Source organism: Pelodiscus sinensis, chromosome 3, assembly GCF_052426305.1.
Source record: "Pelodiscus sinensis isolate ZL-2025 chromosome 3, ASM5242630v1, whole genome shotgun sequence".
Classification (NCBI taxonomy): Eukaryota; Metazoa; Chordata; order Testudines; family Trionychidae; genus Pelodiscus; species Pelodiscus sinensis.
The window spans coordinates 142,981,616-143,001,063 of NC_143054.1; the positions used below are offsets into that span (position 1 = coordinate 142,981,616).

The following is a 19,448-nucleotide window of genomic DNA, read 5'->3' on the forward strand; positions in this document are numbered from 1 at the left end:
GCTTTTTTCCGGCAAAGCTCCAAGCCGGAAAAAAGTGGCAGCCATGTTTATGCAAATGAAGCGGGGGCGATTTAAATCCCCGCTTCATTTGCAATTGCTATGTGTCTAATTTGCATCCCTTTTACGGAAAAGGGATGCAGTTTAGACACAGCCATGGTGTCACAGGAAATCTGTGGATGAGCCAGGAATCAAATCCAACTCTCTTGTATCCCAGTTCAATGCTGTAACCGTTAAACTATCCTTCCTGCTACCCTGAGAGTCAAACACTTGTATGTGAGAACTTTAATTTTTACTCTGTTCGGAATAAAGATTTGATGGTGTCTGTCAAATTGAGACTAATGATTTTGTACTAGCAGGAAATTAAAAACCAAAACCCCTGTGGTACTAAATCTTCGTTCAAAATTCAATGGCCATAGATGTTAATCTGTAAGTAATTCTGTAGCTGTCAGATTTGACCAGGTGTTTCTTAGGAGTTCATTGCCAGATAGAATAGACAGTAGACAGGCAGGCCGTGGTGATACATTCTTGCCCATCTTATGTGTTTAACTTCCCCACTTGGAATGGCTGGAATTGATTTTTGCTAGTTTTCACATGGATGGTGAGAGAAATAGATCATCTAGTAATTTACATTGACTCCTTATAAGCCCATGTTTTAAGTGTGTGTGTGTGTGTGAGAGAGAGAGAATATTACTGTCCCCTACTGAACGGAATGAGACCTAAACATGTAGGTTCTTTTCGCAGTTCCGTGGCTGAGACCTACAAAAAGAAAAGCCTTGAGAAGTGCAAGTTAATGATAATTCTTCTCTGAGGCTAAGTCATAAAAGTGTATGTAAGCGGGAGAAGGTCCTGCATTGCTGCAGTTTCTTACAGGTGAAATTTTAGCTGGCAATTATGGGCATTAAAAGAAAACCCTAAGTTCATGGAGGATAGGCCATTAATGACTGTTAGCCAGGTTGGGCAGGAATAGTGTCCCAACTAGCTCCTGTTTGCCACAAGCTAGGAATGGGCTACAGGGGATGGACCACTTGATGATTACCTGTTCTGTTCATTCCCACTGGGGCACTTGACATTGGCCATCGTCAGAAGACAGAATATTGAGCTACACAGACCATTGGTCTGACTCAGTATGGCAGTTCTTATGTTCTTTTGCATCTGTCTGTTCTCAACCAGATTCATCCCAGTGTGAAACTTTCTGCACCAGCATTTTGCAGAGCTTGTACCTTCCCTGCTCTGTGGTGACAAATGGTTGCTGGCCTCCCCACTGCTTTTTCATTGAAGCAGGTTGTTCTTGTAGAGCTGAACCTGCTCTAATGATGGTGTCTACACATTTAATTCTCCAGATCCAGTTCCCACATCATCATGGGAATGAGCCAGAAGAAGACTCCTGAAAGCCTTAATTGAGATTCATTAAGCACACTCCAAACTTTTTAATCACAGCAGTGCAACTTGGTATCATTTATCTCGCTGGGCCACAGCATACAGGAGAACATGTGTGTCCAGATGCTTCCAATGTGCTCCATTTGCTTTTTTTTCCAGGCCAAGATGGGCTTCCGGGAAGGAGAAGGTCTGGGGAAATACAGCCAGGGAAGGAAAGATATCGTTGAGACCTCCAATCAAAAGGGAAGGAGAGGCTTGGGACTGACCCTGAAAGGCTTCGATGGGGATCTGAACATTGACTGGCGGGATGAGCCAGAGGTAACTACCCCCCATGCCACATCCCTTTTCTGCTCTGCTTCATTATAGGCTGGGTTCACCCTCCTGGGGTTTCTTGTACCTTCTGATGCAGCTGGCCAAATGCCTGATCATATAATTCAGCAGTTCTCCACAAGGGTCCAGAACCTCTCAGGGGCTGCAGGCAGGTTTCCAGGAGTCCACTGAACAGGGCTGACATTAGATTCACAGGAGCCCTGGGTGGAAAGTTGAAGCCCCCACATATGGGGCAGAAGCCTGAGACCCTGAGTCTTGCCACCCAGGGCTGAAGCTGAAGCCTGAGCAACTTAGCCCTTCAGGGTCTCCCCTGTGGTATGGAGCCCCAGGGAATTGCTCACTATCCCTTAACACTGGCGCTGGCTTTTTCAGAAAAAGACTTTACTCCCGTGGGAATTGCACAACTGAGGGAGCACAGAATCCATACCGTCTGTGGATTTCTTTGCTTTCCTGAGTAAAATGGGGGAGCAAAAAACGCTATGGGGAACTGGAGGCCCTTCCCTAGTGACTCACATGCATCTCCCCAAAGCATTTTGCAGAGATGTAAATCACCGTGGGGAATGGTGGGACAGGGAGGTGGGCTGGACATGCGTGGGTGGAGAGACTTTGGGGGCGGAGCTACAGGCATGCCTGGGTGCGAATGGGTCGGACTGATTCAGTCCCTCTCATTCGCTATTGCAGTGCTCCTGGCTTGGAGGTGTAGAACTTGATGAGCTTGGCGCGGTCTCCTGAGGCAGAGCAAAAATGTAACAACTAAGGCTTTGTCTTAAGTTTTACCAACGAAAAACACCGGTGCAAAAAACGCTTTGTTGGCAGCAGTACTTTCCTGCCAGCACAGCCGTTGTTGCTTGTGGGTGAGGGCGGAAGTTGTTTGTCAGCAGGAGACAAACAGTAGCGACATTGCACGCCTTTTATTGGCATGGCTGTAGCCGCACAGCCATGTTGCTAAAAGTTGTTTAGTGCAGCCATAGCGTAAGTAAACAGACTTCTAATACTGTCAGTTAATTTTTCCCACTCTTAGTTAACTATAATAATAAAATAACTAAATGTTACTGTCTGTGAATCTATATAATCTCCCAGGAGTCTAAAACAATGTACAAATTGTAAAGCTCTTTTACGTTGCTAGAGTGGTGTAAAGGAGCCGTATTGTAGTAAATGACAGGAAGGGAATCCTCAGCTAGAAAGATCTGTATACTTTCTCATTTTTCTCCTGTGCCAGAATGGCACATTGGGGCTAGATTTACAACTCAGCATCTATTTTACTTACCTATTTAAAAAAATAGACTTTCAGGGCAAATAAATCATTTATTAAGCAGTCAATAAACTGTCAGAACCAAGTTCTTTCCAAAGTAGCCAGCCAAGTCCAGAGAAGTTACCAAAGGGATATTAATTATTTTGCACGATATGAATGGCCTTTGCATCATTCATCAAAACCAGCTACAACAGCTCTTTGTGCTTGAGAATTCCCTACAAGACCACATGCAATTGGAGACAAATTATTTGTACATCCTGCAATGTTGTTTCATTCGTGACCGATGGTCTGTAATTGTGGATCATTTTGCATACAAAACCCCCCATAAATTGAAGGAAGCTGCAGCTCAAGGGGAAGACAGAAACAATCATCAGAAGACCATTACAAGTACACTGAAAAACAGAACACCAGCAGAAAGACTGTGTGGAGGTGAGTGAAAATACACAAAAATGTTTTAGTACAGAGAAATAAGATAAGTAGCATGGAACAGCCATAGCAAAGGGGTCTCTTTATTTGCTCTGAGATTTTGAATAGAAAACTCTGTTTTTAAACTTTTTTTTAAGTGATGAGTAGGGTCAGTTTTCACACTACATTATGATTTTTGCACTGTTTTTCATATGATGTTTTATAGTTGATTGCAATCTAATAACACATTGTTATTGAGTATGAGTCTTCTTGGATAGGGACATAAGCCAAATAAGTAAATATTTGTGTGTGTATACAAAATTATGGGATAATTTATTATATTATCAATCTAAATTGAAATCTAGAAATTCAGAACTAAATATAATACAAATAAATCTACTAATCTGAGATTAAAGATTTTAGATTGTATTGTAAACATTTGTGCTCCCTCAAGATTGATCTAACGTCTGCTTTCAGATTTGTGCAGCATGGGTGCCAGCATTCCCTTGTCAAAGACTTACCATCCGCTTAGAAGAAAATTTCTTGACAATAAAGTCTGGAATGGTGGTGCAACTCTTGGTAGGACACAACTGACAGAGACATGCTTACTTGAAGTGTTCCTCAAAGAAAAGTAAAACTTAAAACTGAAGCTTAAAGACAAGAAAATCACTGTTATCATCACTGATGAATGTTGTGATGAGGAAGCAAGATCTGTTCTGAGTATAGTGTTTACAGCATTACAACCTGATTGCAGTGGGCATGTTAACTCATTTTTAGTGCATACAGTGTTTTTGGATGTTGTTAATCAATTGTTTCACAGGCTGTAGTCATAGTAGTTGTAAATGAGTACCAAGTTGATTGTGAAATGTATTAATTGATACTGAGTGACAACGCTAGTTACATGAAAAAGGCATTTGATTCTGTGTTTACGACACTGTTTCCAAATTCTGGGCATATAACCTGTTTGGCACACATTGGTAACTTAATTTGTGAATCATTTAGATAGTCTTTTCAGCTGGTTGATGCATTTGTAAGATGTTTCAAAAACATAACTGGTAGTAGGAAAGCAAGGTACCTCCGTTTCATGAGCCCAGATACTACAAGGCTACGTCTACACTGGCCCCTTTTCCGGAAGGGGCATGTAAATTTCACTAGTCGGCGTAGGGAAATCCGCGGGGGATTTAAATATCCCCCGCGGCATTTAAATAAAAATGTCCGCCGCTTTTTTCCGGCTTTTAAAAAAGCCGGAAAAGAGCGTCTAGACTGGCCCCGATCCTCCGGAAAAAGTGCCCTTTTCCGGAGGCTCTTATTCTTACTTCAAAGTAAGAATAAGAGCCTCCGGAAAAGGGCACTTTTTCCGGAGGATCGGGGCCAGTCTAGACGCTCTTTTCCGGCTTTTTTAAAAGCCGGAAAAAAGCGGCGGACATTTTTATTTAAATGCCGCGGGGGATATTTAAATCCCCCGCGGATTTCCCTACGCCGACTAGTGAAATTTACATGCCCCTTCCGGAAAAGGGGCCAGTGTAGACGTAGCCCAAGAGTAAGGATGTGAACTAGTGATTAATTTACTAGTTGAGTAGTCGATGGAATTTCCATCAACTACTCGACTAGTCAATAAGCACTTCCGTGTTCTGCCTTTGAAATGTACGAGAGCCCCAGTGGAGGCTCTTGTGTATTTCAAAGTTGGAATGCTGCGTGGTGCCCAGGGCCAGCGGGAAGTCCCGCTGACTCCGGGCTCCATGTGGGTGCTTCCCAGCACCACGGAGGCCAGGGTCAGCTGGGGAGTCTCCATCTGATCCCAGGCTCCACCTGGCATTTCAAAGTGGCAGCATGCACTTGAGCCCTGGGTCAGCTGGGGACTCCCCAGCTAGCCCTGGGCTCTGTGGTGCTGTTGCTTTTAAAGTGCCCCCCTTGCTGCCTCTATCTGATAGAGGCAGCAAGGCGGGGGTGAGTGATTAGTCAACTATCCTGTCAACTAGTCCTTTATATCCCTATCCCATATAGCCGATAATCCTAGCCCAGATGCAACACACTGGAACAGCTGGTTTAGTGCTATTCAGTATCACTCTTAAGAACTTCCAGTTCTACAAAGAGCTCTTTAATAAAGAAGCTCCTCAGTTCTGTACAAATTATTCAGAAAATGCTGAATGACCCAGATAAGTGTACGCAGCTGAAAGTACAGATCACTTTTCTAGCACAGAAATGTGAACTAATTCTCAGTTTAAATCTGGCATTTTGAGAGCAGGAAGCCTTGCAGTGTTAAAGCATTTGACCTTCTGGAAGAACTACAGATATATTTCAGTTCACATATAGAGCTTCCTTCAGAAAGCACCTCAGAGCTCTTCAAATTTAGAGGGGCAGAAAACTTATCTCCTGTTGATAGATTTGCTTGTCTAGATCTCTTTAAAGAGGCCATGAAGTTTCTGAAAAGATTAACAACTATTTATCATTTGGACAACCGGTCTGATTTTTCTGAGGCTTGTAGGTTATTTGATCTTCACTGTGTTTATATCCTGCCAGAACACTGAGAGTATTTTCTGGCAATACCTGGTTGTAGGGAAAATATTGTGTCTGAAGCTATTCAAAGTCAAGATATTTTTATAGATCTCCATGTGTTTTGGCTTTCAGCGAAAGAGAGAATTCCAGATATCACCAAATCAGCCTTGAATTGTGTAAATGTCTCAAATTCTGCTGATGCAGAGAGAAGTTTTTTTCTCTGTCTGAGTTGAGTGATCTCCTTTCTGCCAAAAGGAGCTCACTCAGTGAGAAAAACTTGAAGGCTCTTTGTTTTCTATACTGTAATTTAAATTAAAATACTGAAATGCGGTACCATGATTAACATAACTTTGTGACTTTCATATGTGAAAGTCTGAGCAGTTTAAAATGATGTCTACTTTACTTGTATTTTAGTGTTTGGTGTTCTGTAATGTAATTTAAATGAAAATCCAGGATTAGAACTGGAATGCAGAGTACTGGTTACCAAGTATTGGTAATTTAACTTTCATGTGTTTAACGAAGGCTGAACAGTTTTTTTTGTATGGCAATGTAAATAAATCACCAAAATAAGTGAAACTGGTGTGATATTAATTCATTATTTTGAAAAATAAAATTCACAGAATTTTTAATTTTTGGTGCAGAATTCCCCCAGGAGTAACAGTGGCATAGCTGGGCTATGGAGCTTTTATAGCATGGGGCCAAGGGGAGAGAGGGAAGGAATGCTCAGAAAAAAGTTGAATCTCTGACAGTCACTGTTCTGACTTGCCATGGCAGTTCCTCTTGGTGGTCTTTCACTGTGTTTGCGGTGATCAGCTTGAATACTAGTTGGTATAAGGAAGGGTGTTAGATATCGGGTAATTGAGTAGTCATGTAACCACATGAATTCTTATTGGTTACATGACTATTCAGTTATCCCTGGGGGGCGGGGCTGACAGCCAATGTGCACTGGCTCTGCTCCTGGGGAGCCTCCTACCACCCCGTGCTGCTGCCTCTGTAACAGAGGCAGCAGCGTGGGATGGGAGGCGGGAGCTGGTCTGCGGGGGATCCAGTTTAAAAATTAGCTTGCCGTGCAGACCGGCTGCCTGCTGCTGTGGCAGTCGCCCCTGTCCCTAGGGTTCCGAGCTCCCTATGGACAGAGGCTGCTACAAGGGGTGAGGGAGGCTGCTGCAGAGGCTTTTCCAGCAGCAGACCCTGTCCACAGGGCATCTTGAGTTCTCCAGGGACAGAGGCTGCTTTGTGGCAGCTTCCTCTGCCCCTCCCCCGCCCCTCCTGGCTGTGTACATGTGGGGGTGGGGGATGGCACCACAGAGCTAGTGCTGGGGGGAACTGGCTTTTAAGTTGGCTCCCCCCTGCACCAGCTCGTGCTCTTCCTACCCCTTACTACCTCTGACACAGGCAGCAAGGGGGGGGGGGGAAATGTGTAGTCGACAAGATTAACCAATAAGCACAGGCTTATCAGTTAATTGTATAGTCAACTACACATTGAAACCCTAGTGTAAGGGTCCGGGAGGCAGGCGGCAAGAACTTTTATGGTAAAAATTCATTCCCATATAGCTGATAATTAGTATCTTTTCCAGGGGTGTTTACTAGCATGTTCTACAGGAAACGTAAAGGCACCATGTTCTTGCATCCTCTCAGGTCCTTTAGCATGTTGGAAATTTGGGAAGGACAGACAGGTTGTTACATGAAAATAAGCCCTTGATCAGCATCCCAGAAGTGACAGATAATATGCTAATATGCTATGTAAAATATCTGGTACATACAGTATCTGGTAAAAATCCAAAGTTGAGTGCACATGATAGTTACGATTTATGTAGGTTGTGAGGGGTCTGGCGCTCTGCCTTACTTACATACTGCACTCAGCACAGTGAAGCCTTAATCACTACTAGGGGTTCTGGGTACTACAGTAATACAAATCCAGTATCAAAGCAAGCAGGGTGCAGCTCCTCTTCCTGGAGAATTAGAGTTATTTTAGTCTTACCCCACAGTCCAAACGATTTCCTCTTGAGATTGTAAAATGTTGGTGGGAGCTGTTTCCAGCCAGAGGCCCATTCAGAGAGTGGAGTGTGGAGAGCATATATGTTACGCACCTGTAGGAAGTAACAGTTTGCCATACAGGCATCTCCCCTGCTGTGTCTCTGAAATGAACCTCTTTGGGGTGGTGTGTTTCAGCTGTTTTATTTCTTGATATTGTCAGCAGTCTGTCCTACTAAAATTATTTGTGATTAGTGGGTTGCATTAGGAAGAATGTTGGTTATTTTGCCCTAAGACTCCTGGGATAAAGCCTACCATGTAAAGATTGTGATGGGGTTGGGATGCCCAACTGCAATTATTAGGGTGTTAGGCAATTATTAGGGTGTTAGGTTCTGAGAAAAAGTATGAGCCTCTTTTGACTCCTCCTATCTTACATTTAGCAGGCTGGTGCCTTTGAACAGGTGAGCTGGTTCCCAGAATGCACCACTGAAATCCCAGATGCCCACGAGATGAAGAATTGGATGACCGTGGGGAAGGTATAAGTCTGAAAAGCAAAGTCCCAGTAGTTCCTCCTTTTGTTTAGACTGATGGTGCTCAGCCTTGTGGAGCTGACATGCTGCTTTGTTTTGGAACAGAGCTGCAGAGAGCCTCAGATATTATGGGGATGAGGGCCAGAGCAGTCCCAGTCTGATGATAATGTGATGTTTGCATTGTCAAGTTGAATTATCCCATCATTATGTATCGCTGCCATTGATATAGACTTCACAAGATGGCGCCTGGATTTCACTACTCTCTTTGTTGTGCTCTGTGACAGTGTTTGATACAATATCCTTTTCTTCCCCTTTTCCTTGCTCCTTGGAGGGGTGGGCAGGGCTGGAGACAGTTCAGGGCTGTATGCTTCCCTCAGCTGGGTCAGCCAGCATGGGGAGTGCTTCTGGGATCCACATTCACCTCCCACGGAGGGCAAACTGCTTGACACTACTCCCAGTGCCAGCCTGGCTTTCTCACTTGCAGCATGTCAGCACAGAGGCTTGTTCTGGGAAGTGCCCCATTATAATAAGAGGCACAGCATCTGCTAACAGAAGGGGGTGGGGTTTCTCATTGCTCTGCCCTAGAGGAAGATGGTGATTGAAGATGAAACAGAATTCTGTCACGAAGAGCTTCTGCACAGTGTCCTGCAGTGCAAGGTGAGCGCATTCTGCTAGCAAGTCATTGAAAGGCGGGGAGGAGAAGGGAAGAGAGCTTGTAAAAAGGCACTGGAGGGATTGGGAAGCGTAGGCAGTTGGTAATGAAATAGGATACCTTTTGCCCCCAGCGCAGGTTTAGCCTGGGTTGGTAACAGTGGGAGGTTGTTACTGCCTGGCCCTTTGAAATGTGTGAAACGACAAGCATGTACATCACAAAAACCGCAGCGGCAGTTGACATAACAGCACCTTCACCGGCAGTGTCAGCAGAAAAGCCAGAGACTAAATGGACTGTGGAGATCAACTCTTTGTTCCTTTGTGCTAATCCCTGTTCCTTCCCAGTTTAGACCACCCTTATCAGGATGGTCATGTGGGAGGAAGGGAGTGATCTTGTGCTGGGATTGCCTGATCTATGGCTAACTAGGCCTTACGCTGTGGAGTTGTCAAACCAGCACTATTGCCCCTCAGTGTAAGAAGTGAGCACAGAGTGGGACCAGGATTGGACAAAGCTAGGTGCCAGCTTCAGTGAATGTTCCTGTGTTGGTGTCACCCACTCATGACCCAACACAGAGACCTGTGGGGAGGAACTCACCATGGGGTTGGAACCTCTGGAGCGAGCTGTCCCTCCTGCCTGTGTCATGGCTAGTGTAGCTGTGGTTCTGCCTTTGCAGAGTGTGTTTGATGAGCTGGATGGAGAGGAGATGCGTCGAGCCCGGACAAGGTCCAACCCCTACGAGATGATCCGGGGAGTCTTCTTCCTGAACAGGTCTGCAGGGCCTCAGGGTTTGCAGGGCCTTTCTCTTTTGGGTGCAGCAGCCTGGTGAGCCTGGGGTAAATTAATGGGTGCCTTTTTTGTGCCTTTGCAGAGCGGCGATGAAGATGGCGAACATGGACTATGTCTTCGACCACATGTTCACGAACCCGAAGGACTCTCATGGGGTGAGGGTCTCTCTTGTCCTTTTGAATCAGTGATGATTCTCCAAAGGAAAGGGAAATGGGAGGGGGGAGGAGGAGGGAAGATCCCTCATGGCACCATTAGGGACAAAGGCTGTTTTAAAAAGACAGAACTCCTGGTATGGAGGGCAGGAGCCTAGCAACAGGCTGCTGTCATTTGCTTGCTTGGTGGGACGTTGCTACTGGACTCTTCGAATTTTCCAATTTCCTTTTGCAGAAGCCCCTAATAAAGGAACGGGATGCAGAGCTGCTTTACTTTGCTGATGTGTGCGCCGGCCCCGGGGGCTTCTCAGAGTATGTGCTCTGGAGGAAGAAGTGGCACGCAAAGGGGTTCGGCATGACCTTGAAAGGACCAAATGACTTTAAACTGGAAGATTTTTATTCTGCCTCCAGTGAGCTCTTTGAGCCTTATTACGGTACGAGTTGTGCGTGTGTGTATGACGTTGCCTGCATTACAGAGGTTCAACTTCAGAGTAGGTGGAGGACTGATAAACTGTTGGTGTTGGGGATCAAGAGATCTGTTCATGATAACCATCTCAGAGCCATTCTTACAGTAGAGGAGGAATTGTTTCGTTTCTTCCTGGACAGAAAGATGTGGCATAGTCCGGCCCTGTTGGGAAGCGAGAGGAGGGAACAATTTGTGCTTTACCAAAGCTGACACACATTTTTTTAAAACCAGAGAATCACAGTCCAACGAATGTAAGCAGAACCAAATCTGGCCAAAGAAAATTGCTGAGCAAGGCTCATGTATGAGAGAGCTCTTGAAAGTGGTGCTGAGGCAGCTTCTAGCATTTGTGCACTCGCAGACTGATTGTTGGTAATGTTAGCTAGGGATGTGACGGTTTAACTAGTTAACTGGTAACCTTTCCCTTAAGGTTAACCAGTGAGGGGGCACTGTGGACAGGAGCGGTGGCAGAGGGGGCGCTCCAGCCCAGTGGCAGGCAGGCGGGCTCCCCACTCATCCCCTCCTTAACTGGTTTAAGCAATAGGTTTAACTGGCTAGCCAATTAAACAGTGGTTTACATCTCTAATGTTAGCTCATTGAAGGTGAGACCATTGATCACCTGCATGTCCTGGTCTCTTGCAAGCGCTCTGCAATCACTCTTACAAATGCCTTTTCTTTTCCCCTTAGGAGAGGGTGGGATTGACGGAGATGGAGACATCACCCGCCCAGAAAACATCACTGCATTCCGAAATTTTGTTTTGGACAACACCGATCGCAAGGGGGTGCATTTCTTAATGGCAGATGGGGTGCGTTCATTCCTCCTTTTCTCTGCAATGGGTGGCCACAGAGGCGGGATGCCCTTTCACAGTTACTGCCTGAGGTTTGGAGAGGCTCTCTGTGAAATCTCCTGACAGCAGCAGTTTATCCCAGGACATAGAAATGATTGCAAATCACAAAACGTAGCTATAAACACCTATAAGATTCCCCCATTTAAGCAACAGATTTGTGAAGGCATTTGTCATTTGATGTGTGTTTCAGGGTTTCTCTGTGGAGGGTCAGGAGAACCTGCAGGAAATTCTAAGCAAACAGTTGTTGCTTTGCCAGTTCCTTACAGGACTCTCTATCATCCGGACAGGTATCTTTTCTTTTTTCTCCCCCTTCTTTCCAGATGGATGCTATAGAACATTGCATGGAGTCATTCTATTGAATGTAATACATGTGTTCCCCTAGTCCCTCAGAGAAGGTTGCCAGAGATTTCAGGAAACCTTGCTGTGCCATTGCTGTGGTCCCTCCAGCTGGAGAAGGAGCAAAACATCTAAGTAAAATCCCTACTTTTCTGTTGATTCTTATACATTACTGGCTAATGCAGCCTCTTCCTGAGCAAGCCAATTGGCTGGTAGAAGCAGCCCAGCTTTTGAGAAGTTCTGATTTGTGGCCTCTCCCATGAGAAGCCATCACCCTGGCTTCAGAATGAGGCGCTGTTTCCCTTTTTCCTACTGCCAGCTTGTTCCTCTGCGCTCCTCCCCCTTTCCCTCCCAGTTTGGACCACCCTTGTCAGGGTCGATATGTGTGGGGCAGAGGGAGGGGGAGAACTTGTGCTGGGATTGCCTGATCTATGACTAAATAGATAGCGAGTGCTGGCATTGCGATCCGTCCTTTGGTGATTCTTACCCTGTGCCAGGATCGGTGAGTGTTCAGTGTGCCCTTCCAAAGCAGCTGGTCCTGCACTGAGAAGTCAGAGTGAAAGTGGTTAGAAATGCTCACCAAGCGCTTGCTTCTCTTGTCCTCAGGGCTCCCAGGTATTTGAAGCTCTGACCCAGCAGGCAGTTGCCTCTCATTGATATTGTAAAGAGTGGCCTTCTTTGTGTCTTACCTATTCAAGCATCTCCTGTGGGAATGAAAGTCACAAAGCTGAGTGCTTCAGTCTGTCCCTGAGGGAGTGAGGAGACTCACTTGAAGGCAAAGGGCTCAGACGCTCCTCTACTGAGATGTGTTTTAAAAGATTTTAATTTCAAATCCAGCCTTTCCCCCAGCATGAGGCTCTTGGAAGGATGAGAGCTGTGCTCTGTCAAGGACTGCACACAGTGTGCTGCTGGGCCAGAGGTCTGGGCCCCTAGGTGGGGAGCGCTGTGGAAGCACCACACAGAGTGCTTTGTTCTTAGTGACATCCCCTCCATCTGCCTGCAAGCTGCCTCTTCCTTTCCTGGGTCTTTGGGAGGCGAGGAGCTAAGTGAAGGGATGGTATGTGGTACCCACATAGTACATCTTCTTAGACTGATTTATGTAAGTGTTTTTTTGATGCAGTTTAACTCTACAAAAATGTACTTGTGGGTGTGTGTATGGGTGGGCGCAGGCGATTGAGAGATCTGTATTTTTCCCCTCTTCCCTTATAACCTGCCTGCAATGTATTTCCTTTGCTGCCACAGGAGGACACTTTATCTGCAAAACCTTTGACTTGTTCACGCCATTTAGCGTGGGGCTTATATATTTGCTGTACTGCTGCTTTGAGCGAGTGAGTCTCTTTAAACCTGTGACGAGCCGTCCTGCTAACTCAGAGAGGTGAGATCCTAGAAGAAGAATAAAACAGCCCTTTCCCCTGAAAACTGCAATAGCTAGATTTGTGTAACTGCAAGTTTAGTGTAAACTCCATGACCTGTCTTATCTGTCTCATAAAATGAAATACTTTAAATCGGGGCTACTCAAATTTGGAAGCCCCGGGAGCCACAGTGATATTCACAGCATATGCTGAAGGCTGTAACCTAAGTGTGGTTGCATGTACATGCAAATATATGCAAATAGCTTCTTTCACAGTGACAGGCATGAATACAATGATTAAGGCAAGACTACACAACACACAGGCCCCATTTAAGTCAATTCTGCTATTAATAATATGCAATATTTACCTGATTTCCACCCATATGACAGCACTTAAGGGGCAATGACAGTCCAGGAATTTAACTACTAAAACGCATCTCAACAGAAGACCTTTATATTGACTCGCCATTTTGGAGCATGTTCCCAATGGAGGCCATGTTCAAAGGATCCTACCCACGGGCCGCGTGTTGAGCCCTGCATAAACCCAAACCACCTCGCAGGCCGCAAACAAACAGGCTGCTGGCTGCAGGCGGCCCACAGGCTGCGCGTTGAGTAGCCCTGCTTTAAATGCTTAGAAAATGAAGTGTTTGTCAGGTTTAAGAGACTATTTGCCAAATTGCCATAGTCTTTTTCTGCCTGGGCTGTCTACTTCCAATATGAGAACAATGGAGTTCAATGTAAAATATGTTCTATTTTGCAAGATGCAAACTAAGTACCTAGCTAAGCTAGGGCATGTTATGTACATTAAAGTGGTATATTTTCAACTCTGTGGATCCCATAATGCTGTACTGGTTGTACATGTGGCACACCTTAAATGTAGCCATCTCTGGGGAGGAGCACAACAGCCAGACAACACATACAGCACACCCCACAACAGGGATAGAAAGATAAACTTTCCAGTACCAGAATTCTCACAAGACATGCCAAGGGAACATTAATGTCAACACAGAAAATCTTTATTTAAGTAGCACCTCTGTGGCTTCACACCATTTCCCCATTGTTAGTTTCGGAGCCTTCGTAACTTCCATCATCTGAGAACATCCCCCCTTGATCTCTGCACTTTATCTGACCTCTCTCTCTCTCCAATATCCTCCGGAAACCTGTATCTTTTTGCCTCCTTCATCTGTTTTATACTCAGCTATCTAGGAGCTGGGGAAAATATAAATTCCATGCCAGAGTCCTCATTAGGAGCCAGGTGTCCAGAGACCCAGTCCTATTCTCTGAACTTTTGAAGGGCCTCGATGTTTTTGGTGTCATTCAGATGCAAAGTGTGCTGTGAAATAAAGTGAGACAGACATTTGAGCCTGTACAGGGAAGCTTTACCTTCCAGTGCCAGCCACTTTCACTGCCATACCAAAATGGTAGAGTTGTGAGCTAGTCATTGGCTGATTACACCTGCATTTGGAATAGGATTAAAACTGACTGTATTTTAGCATTAGCTCTGTGGGCCTATTTCTTTAAAGAACTGAGCTTGTGAAATTTGAGGGGTTTTGGGAAAGGATTGAGATCAACTCTTGCAGAGTAGGAAAAGGGGAAGGAAGTATTATAGCCCTGCAGTGGGCTTGCCTGCACTTCCGTGAGCCATAGGTGCTCTGGGGCAGAGAAGTTCCTGACATGGGGAAGCCAGAGGGGTGGTCTCGGGAGGTGGGGGAATGTGTGTGAAAGAAAAGTTGGATATGTAGGAGGACTGATTCCAAGTGGAATCTCTGGTTTGCTTTGCAGGTATGTCGTGTGTAGAGGGCTGAAGTCAGGCATCGATGATGTGCGGGAATACCTCTTCATGGTGAACATCAAACTCAACCAGCTGCGCAACTCTGACCTGGATGTAAATCTTGTTGTTCCCATGGAAGTGATTAAGGGTGACCATGAGTTTTATGACTTCATGGTCCAGTCAAATGAAAGGTGAGTGCAGAAGCAAGAAGGAGGAAAGCTGGTTCCAGCAAATAGGTCAGGTTCAGATGTGACTGAGGCTTGGGTACCCTTTCTCCCTGAGCTGCCAAACCGCTCAGTTACAAGAGTCCTGCTCTTGGAGAGACCTGTGCAGCAGACAGGCCCAGCAAGGGGAGATACACTGCATGGCTGGTGAGTGTTCACGTTGGAAGAACTGACCTGCAGTGTCAGGAACATAAAAGGGTGTGCTTCCCAGTGACCCTGCAGTCCTCGTAGTGGCATTCTGGGTTGTGACTAGGGATGTGGAGGAGTAGTTGACTACCCGATAAGCAGGAGCTTATCAGGTAGTATTATAGACTACTTGATCACTCCCCCTCCCCCCGTCTGCTTGTCTGTCTCAGCACAAGCCAGCTACTGCTGCTGTGTCCCTTTAAAAATGCAGAGTGGCAGCATAAGGGTTGTTCTGAGACCCTGCAGGGGACCAGATAATGAGCCAGTATCTTTGCACACCGGCTGTCAGTTTAAGAGTGCAGAGCAGCAGCCGGGAGTTGTGCTCAGATGCAGCCTGAGTTGGAAGTGAGCACTTTAAGCACCCTTCCTTAATGATTAGATGATGGAAATTCCATCGACTACTTGATTAGTAAATTAATCGCTACTGAACATCCTTAGTTGGGACAGTCCAGGTCTGTTTTAAAGCAGGGGCGCTTGCTTCTGGTGCACAGGACTTGTTCAGCCTGCTTTGTGCAGCAGGACAATTTGCATGATGGATAATTTGCTCCATGACTGAAACCCACTTTCTCTTGCAGCCACTGTAAAGTTCAGATCAAAGCACTAGCAAAAATTCACGCCTTTGTTCAAGACACGTGAGTATCTACCTCAAGAAGCGGGAGCTTCGGGAGAGGACTGAATTATGGGCTGTGTTCACTGACCTGTATGCTTTAACCGTTTTAATGCTCTTCCTGGCCCAAGCTGGGACTTGGCTTGTCCCTGAAGCAGGCATCTTAGTAGCCCATACAGTTACAGGCTAGCTAGTGTCACCATATGTGCTGTTCTCTGCTCTCTGAAACACGGAGATAGCTAAAGGAGACTGATTGGCTTGAAATAATTTGTAACTGCTACTAGGATCCTCTCTACTGGGCTTGCAAAAGGGCTACCTACCTTCTAGGGCCCATAAATGGGCCCATTTCTGAGAAGGGACATGAACAGAGGATTGGCACAAGGAGTGAAACACATTATAGAAAATAGTTGTTTGATACACAGAGGTAGTTGCACTTACTGCTCAAGCACCATCCAGAAACAGCACAGGGCTGGGAGCCAGGGTCCTCAGGGGAGCCGAACCCTGGTTCTGACAGTAACTTGGTTAGCCTTCAGCAAATCACTGCATACCTCTGTACTGCTGTTTCTTTGTGTAAACTAGAGACACTGCTCCCCTCTTCAGGCAATTGTGGGGAAGAATAAGTTTTTGTTAGTGCAGCCCTGTAAAAAGCTACCATCCTAACAGTGTAGTAATGTTTCATAAAAGTCCTGAAGTCCTGGCAATAGACACTTCCCCTGCAGCTGCCAGAGATCAGCTCTGCTGTGAGGCAGGGAGAGGCTGCTGATCTTTGGTTCAGATTGTGAAGTGGGTGGGTAATTGGGGAAAGGGCTTCCACTGATCACAGTGTGTTTCATTCCCAAAGAAGCTGCTCCATGGAGGCTGACAGGTTGTTAGGGTTGCAAGACCAAAGAGGCTTTCACCGTGTTAACAACCTGCTGAATTTTCCTCTAGGACCCTGAGTGAGCCACGGCAGGCTGACATTCGAAAGGAGTGCCTCCGGCTGTGGGGGGTGAGTCATGCAGTTGTGGATTCCATTCCTACTGTGGCACAGTAGGGCGTGGGAGGAGCTCTGGCACTCCAGCCAGTAACGTTAATACCTTTCCTATAGGGCCGGACTATGTTAATAGGTGAGATTACTGTGCACATTTTGGGCTAGGAAAAGTCACCTAAACAGCTGCTCATTGTGTATTGTTTGTGGAGCAGGCCATTGATTATGCAGAGGGGCAGTGTTATGCTGCAGCTGAAAGTATAACACAATGAATAAGTTATGTGGCCAGTAGGTCCCTAGCAGAAAAACACTCAAAAAATCTTAATCACTAGTTGCAGCCTGTCTTCCCTATGAGCCTAGTGTTGAAGGATATTGTTGCAATGAGTTCCACGGGCTAATCACGAGTACTCGGTGAAACAGTATTGAGCTGATGTTCCCATTGTTTATGTGTGCAGCACATAAAAATCTGTTGGGTGCTTTCCAAAAAAATACAGCAATGATCATAGGACAGAAAGGAACCTCAAGAAATCATCAAGGTCAGTTTCTTGCACTCATGGCAGAACCAAGCAAAATCTGGACCATCCCTGATAGGTGTTAGTCTAACCTGCTCTTAAAAGTGTCCAATAATGGAGCAAAATGCAGGACAATGTAGCACTTTAAAGACTAACAAGATGGTTTATTAGATGATGAGCTTTCGTGGGCCAGACCCGAAAGCTCATCATCTAATAAACCATCTTGTTAGTCTTTAAAGTGCTACATTGTCCTGCATTTTGCTTCAGCTACCCCAGACTAACACGGCTACATTTCTATCACTATTCCAATAATGGAGATTTCATAACCATCCTAGGCAATTTATTCTAGTGATTAACCACCCTGACAAGGAGCTTTTTCTAATGTCCAGATGTCTAAACCTCCCTTGTTGCAGTTTAAGCCCATTGCTTCTTGTCCTGTCATCAGAAGTTAAGGAGAATAATTTTTCTCCCTTCTCCTTGTAACAGCCTTTTAGGTACTTGAAAACAGCTATCATGTCCCCTCTCAGTCTTCTCTTTTCCAGACTAAACAAAGCCAGTTCTTTCAGTCTTTCCTTATAGTTCATGTTTTCTAGTCCTTTAATCATTTTTGTTGATCTTCTTTGGACTTCATCCAATTTGTCCACATCTTGTCTGAAATGTGGCGCCCAGAACTGGACACAGCACTCCAGTTAAGACTTAATCAGTGCAGAGTAGAGCGGAAGAGTTACTTACTTACAACACTCCTGGTAATATGTCCTAGAATCATGTTTGCTGTTTTTGCAACAGTGTTACATTGTTGATTCATATTTAATTTGTGGTCCACTATGACCCCTAAGTCCCTTTCTGCAGTACTCCTTCCTAGAGAGTAATTTTCGATTTTGTTTGTGTGCAACTTACTGTTCCTTCCTAAGTGGAGTACTTTGCATTTGGCCTTATTGAATTTCATCCTGTTTACCTCAAACCATTTCTATAGCTTGTCCAGATCATTTTGAATTATAGTCCTGTCCTAAGGACAGTGATGGGCAACCTAGGCTAGTGAGTGGGCTGCATGAGTGACCCTCCTTCATCTGTGGGCTGCAAGATTGTCCTAACTAAGATGATCTCCCACGATAGGATAGTTTTGTTAACTGTGCTTGAGTACCTAGAATTTGCGAGGTGTGCTAATTGAACTGTAGCTGCGCTTTGATTGGATGCAGCGGGAGCAGTCAGTGTGGTGTGCAATCAGCCTGCACCTCTCCTCACATGCCCTCGCTTTGGGTATGTGCCACTTCAGTAACACTGGCAGGAAAAAAACTATGTGGAAGGAAATTAGCAGAATCTGGCAATCCTGCGCATGGGCAATGGTAAATAAAATGTCTCACAGGCTGCATGCAAAACCCCTATAGGTTACAGGTTGCCCATCATTGGTCTATGGACTTGCAAACCCTCCCAGCTTGGTATCATTCGCAAACGTTATAAGTATGATTTCTATGCCATTGTCTAAATACTTGATGAAATTATGAACAGCACTGGACCCAGAACTGATCCCTACAGGTGCCCACTCGTTATGCCATTCTAGCATGACTGTGAACCATTGATAACTGTGTTCTGGGAATGGTTATCCAACCAGTTACGTACTCGTCTGATAGTAGCTCCATCTAGGCTTTATTTCCCTAGTCTGTTAGTGAGAATGTCCTAAAAAGCTTACAATCCATTCCTTATTTAAATCACCTGCCATATCCCGTGAAAGATGCTGTGTCTGTGTCAAGCCACATGCATTTTGTGTACATCCCCCCTGGCTGGTACTATGAATGGAAAGAACATTAGGGTCAAGGGTTGGAGTGTCCTTAATGGCAGAGAAGCCTTGGTTGTGCAGGCCCTGAGAACATGACTGTGCAACAAGGAGTAAGACTTGCAATCGATCCCTTGTCTTGTTCCAGATTCCAGATCAGGCCCGAGTTGCTCCATCCTCCTCGGATCCCAGGTCCAAGTTCTTTGAGCTCATCCAGGTGAGACCTTAAACTGAAACTGGTTCTGAACAGGTGGGTGCAATGCTTATTGTTAAACATACTGCCACTGGAGTCAAATGGAAAAGACTGGCTCTAGGTTGTTTCCATCATTATATTCTCTGTTGCTTGGGGTTTGCTGTGGTTATGGGTGCCTATTTTAAAAACAAGCTAGCCTCGTTTAACATTACTTAAACATTGGGGTTTCCATTACATCATTTGAGAAACAATTCCACAGATTTAG

General features: G+C 45.4%; 1 protein-coding gene across 3 annotated transcripts in view; it reads left to right on the top strand.

Moving 5' to 3' along the window:
* The window catches only part of CMTR1 (cap methyltransferase 1), a 52,066-nt gene that overhangs the window by 19,811 nt on the left and 12,807 nt on the right, over nucleotides 1-19,448 (top strand). For 2 of the 3 annotated variants that reach the window (XM_089777405.1, XM_089777404.1), the window contains exons 4-16: nucleotides 1,537-1,695; nucleotides 8,275-8,370; nucleotides 8,950-9,021; nucleotides 9,690-9,784; nucleotides 9,885-9,957; nucleotides 10,190-10,388; nucleotides 11,105-11,223; nucleotides 11,456-11,552; nucleotides 12,844-12,976; nucleotides 14,735-14,914; nucleotides 15,709-15,765; nucleotides 16,671-16,728; nucleotides 19,139-19,207. In XM_089777405.1, coding sequence (XP_089633531.1) covers nucleotides 1,537-1,695; nucleotides 8,275-8,370; nucleotides 8,950-9,021; nucleotides 9,690-9,784; nucleotides 9,885-9,957; nucleotides 10,190-10,388; nucleotides 11,105-11,223; nucleotides 11,456-11,552; nucleotides 12,844-12,976; nucleotides 14,735-14,914; nucleotides 15,709-15,765; nucleotides 16,671-16,728; nucleotides 19,139-19,207 — 1,407 coding nt within the window. The remainder of the gene's footprint in view (nucleotides 1-1,536; nucleotides 1,696-8,274; nucleotides 8,371-8,949; nucleotides 9,022-9,689; nucleotides 9,785-9,884; nucleotides 9,958-10,189; nucleotides 10,389-11,104; nucleotides 11,224-11,455; nucleotides 11,553-12,843; nucleotides 12,977-14,734; nucleotides 14,915-15,708; nucleotides 15,766-16,670; nucleotides 16,729-19,138; nucleotides 19,208-19,448) is intronic. The other variant, XM_089777406.1, reaches the window with a different exon arrangement.